The sequence below is a fragment of the Perca fluviatilis genome, chromosome 3, assembly GCF_010015445.1.
Source record: "Perca fluviatilis chromosome 3, GENO_Pfluv_1.0, whole genome shotgun sequence".
NCBI lineage: Eukaryota > Metazoa > Chordata > Actinopteri > Perciformes > Percidae > Perca > Perca fluviatilis.
This window is the reverse complement of record NC_053114.1, coordinates 2,909,011-2,921,842: the sequence shown is the minus strand read 5'-3', so window position 1 is coordinate 2,921,842 and position 12,832 is coordinate 2,909,011. Positions and strand designations below refer to the sequence as shown.

At 41.4% G+C, this 12,832-nt stretch overlaps 1 protein-coding gene across 2 annotated transcripts in view; it reads left to right on the top strand.

The window, feature by feature from the left end:
* The window catches only part of cdh8 (cadherin 8), a 119,142-nt gene that overhangs the window by 39,742 nt on the left and 66,568 nt on the right, over positions 1-12,832 (top strand). For both annotated transcript variants that reach the window (XM_039795904.1, XM_039795905.1), the window contains exon 3: positions 2,995-3,289. In XM_039795904.1, coding sequence (XP_039651838.1) covers positions 2,995-3,289 — 295 coding nt within the window. The remainder of the gene's footprint in view (positions 1-2,994; positions 3,290-12,832) is intronic.

Sequence of the window (12,832 nt, the reverse complement as noted above, 5' to 3'; positions counted from 1 at the left end):
AGTAAGAGTTCATTTGGCACAAGTCTTTTACTAAACTAAAAAACTTTAACTAAAATGTTTGGTTGAGAACGGCCTGCCAGCGGATCTGAGAGCAGCTGAAAGTGTTGATATCGAACTATATAACTTCCTTCTTTAGCCTAATTTTTTATATTATCTGTTTTAATGGTTTTATTACTTCACGTTTATATTTTCTATATATTTATGTTGATTTTTAGAAAGTAAATGAGTCTAACTAATGAATATAGCAATTCATACTTATAAACCAACACATTTTAACTGTGGTAAAATATTGTAATTTCAAGGTGACAATCACTAGCTTTTTTGAGCATGCAAAGCTAGTAAGTCAACCTTGAGTTTAGAATAAAAAACATTTTTAAAATTATTTTTGTGGGGCATTTTGTATGCCTTTATTTGATAGTTTAACTCTTGTGTTGTCTTCCCGTCGACCGTGCACTGGTTGTCCTCCCGGGTCAAAATAAACACCTTTTTTTGACACTTTTGATGCTTTTTGTCTATGATTTTGTCGCTTTTTTTACGTTTTTGATGCTTTTGTTACCCAACCACCAAACACCACTAAAACCAAGTTATTACCACTAGATCTACACTTATTTTTGGAATTCATGGACAATAATCTTCATTTGTAGGAATTTATACCTCATTTTTGAGTTAAAAAAGCAGAAATTATGAAATATTTAGACTAATATTAGAGGAACGTATGCTGATGGATAATCAGAGACTTCAAAGAGTCAAAGTTTAGTCAGAATACAGTTTTGAAACCATTTCAATTGTTTTTGAAATGCTAAAACTAGAATAAAACATCCAAAATTCAATACGAGCAGTGATCATGAATTGTACGTGCGAAGACAAAACCAAAAACAAACCAAAAACATATTTCTGATTTAGGAATTTTGAAAACGGGTCAAATTGGACCCGAGGACAACATGAGGGTTAAAATAGAGAGATGACAGCAAGTGAAGGAAGAGAGACAGAGATGGGTGATGATATGCAACAAAGGCCCCTCGTCGCATGCGTACATCTCCATCCTTTTTCTGATAAGATTACAAATACAAAGCTAAATAATCAACAACTAAACAACAAAAAGTGCACTCTCATTCAATCAGTTTCCATGGAATTATATAGGTATGACTCTAATCAACATCATTGTGCTTAACAGTTCATTCTTGACCTTAAAAACAGCAGTTGGCAAAACAACTCAAGGTCCCCTTACATGCTTATTATATCACATGGTCCTCATCAGCATGTGTTCAAACTTAACCGAGTCGCCTTCAAAGTCAAGCTGTACACTTCATTTCTATATTATTGTGCATTACTTTATTACACGAGTGACCTCGCAGTACACTAAGGATCAAATCCTTGATGGGTTGCTAAAAATATGTATGATATACGGCACAACCAAAACCGATATGCAAGCTAAAATAGTCCATTTGCACCCCTATGGTGGAAACATGCAGCCATACATGCCGAGCTGCAGGCATACCACTACACACTAGAAGTCACGCAGGATAAAAAACAAAACAATGACAGACCAGATCATTAATTTGAGCTCATTTAAGGAGATTCTCAGTGTGCAGGATGTTGCGAGGCATTTGTGTTAATGAGCTACATCATTCATGTGAAATGATGGCACAATTAGGAAAACAAAAGTGCAAGGTGTGACAATTTAAGTGAATGTGCTTTGTCAGTGTCTGCAAACAACACCTCCGAGTATATGCATAAGAGCCGGCATATAAAAACATTGCGGGGGGGGTGGGGGGTTTAGAGGTCGGGATTCTCAACGACAGATTTTTACCTTGGTAGTCTGCACCCTAACCACGCTCCCGCAGGGATCTCTGTTGAAACACTGTGGCAGGAAATGAAATTAAAGCTGCTGAATACAGATGTTGTGATGCATGCCTGTGTGCTCAGTTGTGTGTGTGTGTGTGTGTGTGTGTGTGTGTGCGTCTTTGTGTTTTTTAGAGGCATGCACATTAACAAACACACCAACCAAAAAGAAGAGGGCTGCCAGCCGTGTCACTACAACACTGCAACATTGCTGGATTTGTAAATGCTCTGTTCGGTGCCTCTCTCCTCCCCTTTGAAAGTCACTCACCTTGGGGATCAAGAGGCTTATGAAAGGTGACTTACAGTAAAAGAAGAGCTCTTTCTGTTTATGTGAATAAAAGCAAAGTTCTTTGCTTCTCCTCGTGTCAAAGCCCTGGTGTTTCTTATTCTCGCTGACCTCTTTTCGTCCCGCACAGATTTACCTTTGAAGGTTCTGCCTATTCTTCTGTCCACAGATGTTTCAACGGCCTTATGTAGCATTGTCAGACTCATTAGTTATACTCAGCCCATTCTGCAAAATGGGAGCCAGTCACTCGGCCTTGCCCGTAATGCAGCTTTAGTGAACTAATTAAACTGTAATTACAAAATAATGAGGTACATGCAGTATCGCCCAGTAACTTAGGGCTAGTTATTTGTGAGCGTGGATCGTCATGTGCAGCGTTTCCTCTTTAATTTTTTATGGATTCTGATACTTTTCTGTGCTCACCGTGTTATGAAATGCACAGTCAAAGCACTTCCAGCTTCTTTGTTCAGTGAATTTCACACTGTAGGGAGCAAAATCCCCCACAATGTGTGTTTGTATGATGTATTTGCAAAGTATAATGAGGAACAATGTAGGCTAAGGTCCATTTCCTGTGCTACTTATAAAGTTATTGCCCCCAGCGGGCCTCATTTAGCAAAGTGTAGGCTATGTTGAGCCACGTTTAGTATCCTTGCTACACTAGTTGCCGCAAAGCACAGCAGCAAAAACAACACATTACAGTCACACCTTATGTGCATTTACACAGTGAGAACTTCTAGAATGTGCTGAGCATATCAACTTGCATTCATTAACCCTTCCTTGTGTCCATTTACACAGTGGGATCAACCTAAGGAGTCCACTTCACGTTTTCACCTCCATTTAATCTTTTTTCTTTTCCTTTTAAATTGCAGCTACACACGGACTTGGATGTGGGCGGCAAGAACATTAAGTACGTCCTAGCGGGCGAGGGCGCAGGTACCATCTTCGCCATCAATGAACTAACGGGCGACATCCACGCCATGAAGAGGCTGGACCGCGAGGAGAAGGCCGAGTACACGCTAACAGCCCAGGTGGTTAACGCCGACACGGACGAGCCCTTGGAGCCGCCGTCTGAGTTCATCATCAAAGTCCAGGACATTAACGACAATCCGCCGCAGTTCAACGAAGGCCCGTACCGAGCCTCTGTTCCAGAAATGTCTGCCGTCGGTGAGTCACAACAAATAGACTTCCTTTCTGGTCTGCGCCGCACGCAGCAGCCTAATCAGTGTGTGAGATTTTCTGAGGCTCTAATGGGCTATTGCATCAAAATAATGAGTCAATAGGAACTAGAGGAAATGAGTGTGCCTATTTACATGCTTGTCTGCTATGAGCATCTTGGCAAATGAAAACACTGTGCAAGAAGGATAAATCAAAAACGATAGAACTTCACTCATAGCTCAGCGCTGCAGTGAACAACTGCTGCCAGTGTAAACACACACTTAGCTAGGCAGCGTAACGCTAATGTTACATCCTCTACATTACAGTGGTTCTCAACCTTTTCCAGTCGCGTCCCGCAAGAATAATGACCCCCCTCGACAACGAGAGAGAGAGAGAGAGAGAGAGAGAGAGAGAGAGAGAGATGCTCATTTTGAGTGATTTTAGTGAATGCTCTGACATGTTCACAAATAATGCTTCGATTTAATGACACTAGCACCTATAGCCTTGTCCAATGTGCTCCAGGCTCTGTGGATTTTTTTTCTCTCCCCCTGACCTGCTTTTGGACCCCTTTCTGTGTTCCAGGACCTCCTGATTTACAAATGAAGCTTTAAATAAAACACATGAATGAACCAAACTCACACAGTGATGTTAAAGGTCCCATGGCATGAAAATGTAATTTTATGAGGGTTTTTAATATTAATATGAGTTCCCCCAGCCTGCCTATGGTCCCCCAGTGGCTAGAAATGGTGATAGGTGTAAACCGAGCCCTGGGTATCCTGCTCTGCCTTTGAGAAAATAAAGCTCAGATGGGCCGATCTGGAATCTTCTCCTTATGAGGTCATAAGGAGAAAGGTTACCTCCCCTTTCTCTGCTTTGCCCACCCAGAGAATTTGGCCCGCCCATGAGAGAGAGAGAGAGACATCATGGCTTTCAAACGAGCAAAGTGGCAGTTGGTCAAGACCACACCGCCACCCTCCACCTTGCCCCCCCTCTCTCCTTCTCAATAGCTACAGACACAGTGTGGGACTGGCTCTAGTGGCTGTAATTCTGCACCAAAGCTGAATTTCGGGAAAGAGACTTCAGATACAGTATTAGGGGACCACTAAGGTCTATATAAAAGAGACTTCAGATACAGTATTAGGGGACCACTAAGGTCTATATAAAAGAGACTTCAGATACAGTATTAGGGGACCAGTAAGGTCTATATAAAAGAGACTTCAGATACAGTATTAGGGGACCACTAAGGCCTATATAAAAGAGACTTCAGATACAGTATTAGGGGACCACTAAGGCCTATATAAAAGAGACTTCAGATACAGTATTAGGGGACCACTAAGGTCTATATAAAAGAGACTTCAGATACAGTATTAGGGGACCACTAAGGCCTATATAAAAGAGACTTCAGATACAGTATTAGGGGACCACTAAGGTCTATATAAAAGAGACTTCAGATACAGTATTAGGGGACCACTAAGGTCTATATAAAAGAGACTTCAGATACAGTATTAGGGGACCACTAAGGTCTATATAAAAGAGACTTCAGATACAGTATTAGGGGACCACTAAGGTCTATATAAAAGAGACTTCAGATACAGTATTAGGGGACCACTAAGGCCTATATAAAAGCATCCAAAGAGCACCATGTCATGGGACCTTTGAAACCATTCCCCAGTCTACAATATGTTATTATTATTTTTTTTTATCCCCAACAATATGGCGACCCCCAGGAATGATCTTGCGACCCTTCTTGGGGGTCCCGACCCCCAGGTTGAGAACCACTTCTCTACAAAACAGCCCAATAACGAAGAAGTCCAACTAACAAAATGCAAAAAAAATTAAGCAAAATTGAACTCATAAACACATCCAAGGGCATAACTTTGGGTTCAAATGTTTCTAGTGAAAACATTTGTTTCAACATTGGGGGGGGGACAAATTATAACCAGAGTGTCTGGATAGTCCCCCAGGAAATTTTGAGCATCAAACGCTTCATTTCCCGCATTCTGGTGAATTTTTCTGCAACAATGTGTGCCTTTTCTGCATGCAAATGTCTTTATTTATGAAAATACTGTTATTATTAATTCATCAATCTCCTGTATTTCTCAAAACTTTCTGCAGTTTCAAAACCTTACACGTTTCGGGATGTTTTATTAGGGATAATGTTCATCTTAACAACAAATATTTGCTTGCCACAGCATTTAAACTCTTTGACTTTATTACCCCAGCCAGTTTTGAATATTACTAGTAAATTATTAGTAAATTACACCTATGAATACATCAGGATCGCATAGAATGCCATACTAAATACTCTACCACACACAACTTGAGTTCTCCAGAAGCTGAAAAAGCACAATGAGCGCATTTCAGAGACGCCACCGCACAGCCACATCAGCATATGAAGATACAGCACTCGCCCTCTGGCACGCATAAAAAAAAAAAAGCCTATTCTCCACTTTGCATAGGTCAACGGCCACGCTATCTTATGATGTGGAGCATTTGTGGAAAATGTGGAATTTGTATGGCATTCTTGAACATTTTTATGTGTGCATTCACTAATGTGGTATAAGCTGGTGATCACTACGATCAAATATTTATGGAAAGATTAGAAAAGAGTTAAGAATGTAATATGTTGGAAAATCTGTGGGAAAGGGACTAGGAGCAGAAACCACCGTGGAGCACTTTATTTAGTATGAAAGCTGTTCAGAATTTGGCTTAACAAACCTCGCAGTGGGTTAGTTTTTTATTCAAGATTCTTTTTAGCGTTTTTAGTATAATCATAGATGACACAGACTAAGCTAAATGAAAGCTTAAAGGGTTTGCATTTACACTCGCCACACTGTCACTTAGCATGTCAACTCTGACTGATGCTAATTGCCACGAGCTACCTTCCGTCAAACCCCCCCACAAACGGTTACACCAACCGCCGCAAACACTTTCTAGTCCACTGTATGCTAATATATTCATATATTCACATTATTATTCCATCCATGCATTTAAATGACCACTGCAGGATGATCACATAATTCAAATGTGCAGCTCATGTAGGATTGGCAGAAGCCTCTAAGTGGATCAGTACACAGTTTTTTTTGTTTGTTTTTTTTTTCTTCAGGGGAGCCTCGCCGCTGACCCCAGAGCAGCAGGAGTCTTGTAGAAAATGTTTCCATCAGTAGCAGGGAAGAGATCAGAGTGTGTCTTTATGCCGAGGTCTGATGTTGGGCGTTATGCGCTTGTTGTTGTGTTTTCTCATCGAGCTTCCCCTTGTTACTTGTCACAAAGCTGACATAACATGCTAGGGCAGATGGTGCTAGGTATGTAACGGAATCTGTTTGGTGAATCCCATCTGTAGGTTGCAGCCTTTACGTCACTTCTCTGAGGTAACGGCGATTTAGCTTCAGCTTTAAGATTATTTTTGGGCTTTTTTCCACCTTTATTTGACAGGTCAGCTAGCTGAGAAAGGGGAGAGAGAGGGCTGAAGACATGCAGGAAATTGTCACAAGTCGGATTCGAACCCTGGACCTCTGTGTCGAGGCAAAAACCTCCCAGTATATTTGCGCCTGCTCTTCCCACTGAGCCAACCCGGCCACGATGCTGATGACTTTTATTAGCTGCTGTTGCTGCTGCGACGGCAGCGGTGGAAGAAGTATTCAGATGCTTAACTTAAGTTAAAGTACTAATACCGCACTGTAAAAATAGTGTGTTACAAGTAAAAGTCCTGCATTGAAAATGTTACTTACTTACTAAATGTTTAACCCTTGTGTTGTCCTTCGGGTCCCAGTGACCCGAAGGACAACACAAGGATGATGTACTTCCGTTTACTTTGTTGAGAATTGCTCTCTAAACCCTGTTTCTTGTAAAGTAAGTAAGTAAAGTTTATTTCTAGAACACATTTAAACACAGTTTAAGCTGACCAAAATGCTGTACAAACAAGAACTAAGGTGCTGTATTAACCCTTGTTTAGAGAGCAATTCTCAACAAAGTAAACGGAAGTACATAATCCTTGTGTTGTCCTTCGGGTCACTGGGACCCGAAGGACAACACAAGGGATATAAGTATCATTAGGAAATGTACTTGATGTATTATAAGTAAAAGTACTTGATGCAGAAGAACTGGAACTTAGAAACTGGAAACAATTAAAATCTTTCTGCCAATCAACACAGGGCCCTATCTTGTAGCGCAGAGCCCGACACAAGTGTCTTTGCTAGTTTAAGAAAGTAATTTCCCATACAGCGCCCATCTCTTTTAAATAGCAAATGCACCTGCACCCATCTTTGCACCCATGGTGGTGGTGTTCAGGTGCATTCTGGGAGTATTGCTATCTTGAGGCAGCGGGAAGTGATCGTGCCATTGACCAACAAAAACCTGGTCTAAAGTCAATAACGCAGCATTTCATTATTTTAACAGCAAATTAGTAAAGTGCTCCTAGGCTCGTGCACAGCGTGGCCACACTGTGCTTGATACACACACACAGGGATGCACAGCAGCACATAAACACGCAAAAGATTAAAAATAAAAATATTACAATGTGAAGTAGTATCATTATATGATCTGCTTGCACGCTTTCACTTCACGCGCAAGTCAGACCAGTTCCTTCTCCTGAAGATCTCTCCTTCCTGCTCAGGAAATCCACCATCATAATAGCAATGTGCCAAGGTCCAAACGCGCCTGGCTTTTAAAGGGAATGAGAGACGACACTCTGATTGGTTTATTGTTGGGTAGTTTATTAAACGACCTGTGTTTTTGTGTGCAAAAATCTTAATCTGTAAAGTAACTAGTAACTAAAGCTGTAACAGATGAATGTAGTGGAGTAAGTACAATATTTCTCTCTGAAATGTAGCAGATTAGAAGTAGGAATTGGCATGAAAAGAAAAGACTCAAGTAAAGTACAATGCTTGAGTAAATGTACTTTGTTACATTCCACCGCTGCGGCAGCGGAAGCAAAAAGGAACAAAACAGTGCCAAAGAATCCATGTAAACACGGAACAACAGTGAACTCGGTTACTTGATCCCTGCTGCTCATTGTTTTGGATCTCAGTTGAAACGGATTGCAGCCCCCCGAGGGTTTTTGTCGGTGCAGTGCAGGGACAGCCATAGCGATGGGGTAGAGAGCAAAGTGGTAGTTGACAGCACTGTGATTTGCCAATGGGAATAATGCATAAGAAATGGAAATCGGCGTCTCTTTGTTGATTGTTGTTCCCTTTTGTCACTGCTGATTAATTAAACATTCACGTTTGCTCAGTTGTTTGCTTGAAAGGCTTTTTCTTTTCTGCGACTAGTTTCCCTCTTGTTAAGTTTTCATGCGCTGCGGCATTATGGGGGGAAGAATCTGATGCGCCGGACAAGCAAACAATCATCTCTCTCGCCTCATATTCATAAATCACCAGTTTCTCTCAGACTGCTGTTTCATATTTATCGCGTTGAAAATGAGAATTTGTGCAGGCCTCAGTGGATTAGTGGAAGTGTGTGCTGTGCAGTGGATAACTAATAAAGTCCACAGGAAAGGGAGTAGGAAATAAGCAGATGTAGGTGAAGTCTGCTGCATACGAGCAAATCTCCCATCACTGCAAGAAACTGGGAAGCGTTACAATGTAATTACTGCACGTGGTAAGAGATGCCGCATCACGTCCGGTATTGAGTTCAGACGGTGCTGAGCGTGCTGATGTATTTCTGCTTAGCGGGGGAACCCACCTGCGTGGAATAATCAAAAAAATCTAATCCAGACCATAACAGGCTGGTTCTCTTGACAATGTTATCCACTTACAGAGCTTGTCAGTTCCACTCCAGACTTTATCAATGTCTTACCAGCTCCTCGCTTATCAAGAGTGTCCACGGCGTATCAGCGAGACCAGGGACAAATATCAACGCCCATCTTTTATCTGCCAAGGACTATGGCGAGATAGAAAACCCCCCTCATTCACCATCATCACCCCCACCCTCCCCATATAGGAAAACGGCCCCCACAGCCGGATGAGATATGTGACACGGGCCACTGAGGTCGCCATGTTTCCTGTGTGTGGAGGAGCATAGAGGTTAATGGGAAATGAAGGAGAAAGACCTTTTGTTCTTCCTTTTAAAAGGGGCCAGTCGGATAAGACGTGTGGCTCTCTGTGACTTTTCTGTGACTTTCATTTTCCTGAATGGCTGAGAGTGGAGGTGACTACAGTTCTAATTGTTTGGCAGACCGTCTCGCGAAGTACAGTTTAACAATGAGAGGAAGTGTAGAGCAAAAGGTGGTGGCTGTGCTGGAGGAGAGACGGCCAGTCAGAATAGAGTTTGATCTCATTAGAGGAAGGAGCCAGGATAAGCGAGATATCAGTAGAGGGTTTGTGACCGCCATGCTTGACTGGGTGTTACCATACGGTTCTGTTTGACACGGAGGGAAATAATTCTCCAAAATGTCAACTTTATGGTAACGAGGGAAAACAGCCTTGTTCTCACTTCCGGGGGCAATGAAGCAAACTAACCCTAACATTATTTCTTACATATTTACACATCAGCAGACAACATTAGGTTGTGTTTCGAATTTCTGGCCACCTGACAAAACTGGCCACTCTTCTTTTAGCTCTGTTTTTCTCTATGCACCGTTTCCTGAAAAAAAAAAAAAAAAAAAGCTATTTTGCTGCTAACTGCTCTACTACGTACGCTAGCTAGGAGCTAACTTTGTATGTCCGCCATTTTGAAAACAGCTGCCTGCCATCGCTGGAAATTAGGTTGAGGGCTAGAAAACCCAAACACCGAATCAACAGATAAACAGAAGCTAAAGTGCAGTGAACTGGAAAGCCCAACACCCTAACTGTAGAAAATCTAGGCAGAAGTTAGCTGCAAATACAGAAACGATAAGTCCAACACAACAAGATGGAAATGCAGCTCGATGGTGTTTTAAGCCCCCAACATCGACTTCAAGGCAGCGCTGCGACCGTCGACTTCAAGGCACCTAACCCTAACCTTAACCATTGCCTAATCCTAGGGCCTTCCAGGCAGCGCTGCCTGGAAGACGACGCTGGGGGCTTAAAACACTGGAAATGCATAGTCACTGAAAACTGATGAATTTGAAGACTTCTTGTCAATAATGTTAAAAAATAAGCTAACTACGTCATTTTAACATTGCACGTTTGTGATTCTGAGTTATTAGCTACGCACTAGTGTTAGCATTACACTAGTGTATCCCCTGGAGACTTTGTTCTGTTGTAACGACTTTTAGACTCAGCATCTTAATTAGAGCATTTGTATCTTAATGCAACATATGCATCATGAAAATGGATGAGGTGTCTTCATTTGCCTGTGTTTTATTAAGTTGTGTTTAGTTCTCTTTGGCCACTGTAGAAAAAGCACTGTAGTGCAACCCTATCTCCGAGAAATTGCCTTTTTATACTACTAACTGTGTTCTGATGAGAAACATAATCACTGCCTGTATTAAATTGACGGCAGACGTTTTTTTTAGTGAATGTGGGAAGGATTATGCAACAAAAAGGTCTTTGGTTGAGGTTAGGAAAAAACTGTGGTTTCAATCAAATGTTAATAAACACATTGTGTCTCATGCATGAAGTCACTGCATTAAGACCCCCGTCTTTCCCTAACCTTGATCAGGTGCTGCAAGTGCCTAAACATAACTATAACAAATTTCATAAGGGTTCAGTTGTTAGGAACAGATGTTGTATTACAATATCTCACATTCACAAACTAATAAAATACATACAAAACATTTTACTGATAAGTTCCGTAGCAACACTTTGTGACTTGGTAAATACGTTACTTAACAACATTATATTCATATAAAACACAAGATACACAACATATTTTCCCTCCAAAACATATTTGGTGTTGCAAATTAGTAGTATATAAATGTAACGATCGGGATACGGTTGTGTAGTATTGTTGGGTATTGCAGCTCTCTGTAGGCTTATCACTATGAACAACCCTTTCCACATTACACATACAGTCCTCATTTGATCCATTGTCAATATAAAGATATTCATTAGTGCAGCTTTAATCACATGTGTTTTTCTTAGATTATCTAATAGATTTTTGTATGTGTTTTATAAATCCATGGGTTGTGTAATTTCCTCTGCATCAAATCTTCTGGCAATGAGTAGCTCACCTGGTAGAGTCGGCGCCCATATATAGCGGTTTACTCCTCGACGCAGCGGCCGCGGGTTCGACTCTGACCTGCAGCCCTTTGCTGCATGTCATTCTCCCCTTTCAAGTCTAAGCTGTCCTATAGAAATAAAGGCCTAAAATGCCCAAAAAATAATCTTAAAAAAAAAAAGTCTTCAGGCAATAAAGGACCATGTACATTTTTCTTTTAATTTGAAAGATAAGAATTCAAATAAAAATTCATATTTGATATACTCCACCTCTCCATATCTCTCAGATATTCTGAGTTTCATGCGTATATTCGTTAGATAATTATGTTTCCCTGTCATTTCAATTTACATAATTTTTCTCGTTTTGCTGCTTGTTTGTCAAAGTCTGGCCATGATAAGAATTCCAATTCATTTGCACGGATTGCAAAGATCTCGCAGGATTAGTGGATCCCGTTTTCCTGTTAATGGGGTCTTTGACTTTTAGGCCGGTACAAGCTGACAAATTCCCCCGTATGTCTGTCGACCATATGCAGGCGTTGCGAGGCTCTGCTACCCTTCTGCAACTAACAAGGGGGTTGTGATGTAGTTGGAAATTACAAAGTCTGCTTGAAGTGACGCTTCAGGTAATTAGGAGGAGGTCGCTAGACCATCCTCTCTGCGCTAAGGGGGGTGGGGGTGCGAATGACAATAATTGCTACACTGCGAAACAAACTTGCAGAAAGTTGTTTTGCCGGATGGAGCTTGCGTGAGAGTTGCCCCAGGAGTGTTAGGCTGTGAGTGTGCTTCATTATCAAGACGATTAATACACGGACGCGTAGACAGATGGCCCGTCTCCTCTTCACACAGGCCGTGCTCTCTGAAACCCCAGCAAAATGAGTACCTGTGCCGAAGCACGGATCCTCGCCAAATGTGTCAAGATCTGCTAAATTGGAGCGCAGACATAAAATTGAAGTGACATTAATAGATTACCTGGAGTTGATTTGCATTTTCAGAGTTATTATGGGTGTGGGTAACAGGACTAACAGGCACAGCCGTCTATGTAGGGGCCTTAATGATGTTTCTGATTACGCTCTCATCACCACCGGCAGCTGGGAGAAATAAGTAAAGGCTTGTCATCACAGATTTGGACGATAAATGAGCAGACTTGATCAAGGGGAGACGTATGGAAATGAGCAAGATGCAGACCTTTATCAGAGTGGATCGTCTCGCACTTCCAACGTGCAGCAGAAAAGCGCACTGCGTGATCACAGATGACTTAAATACACTGTTACATAATCCTGCATGAAGGATAACGTTGTTAAATATTGGTGTATACTTCACCACATCTAACTATCTATCTATCTATCTTTCTTAGAGTCAACTATTACATTTATTGGCAACTTTGATTGGTAATTCGTTTTGAGTCATTTCTCAAAAAGGTAAAAATTCTCTCATACCAGCTTGTTAAATGTGAATAAGACATGTAAGGACGTCA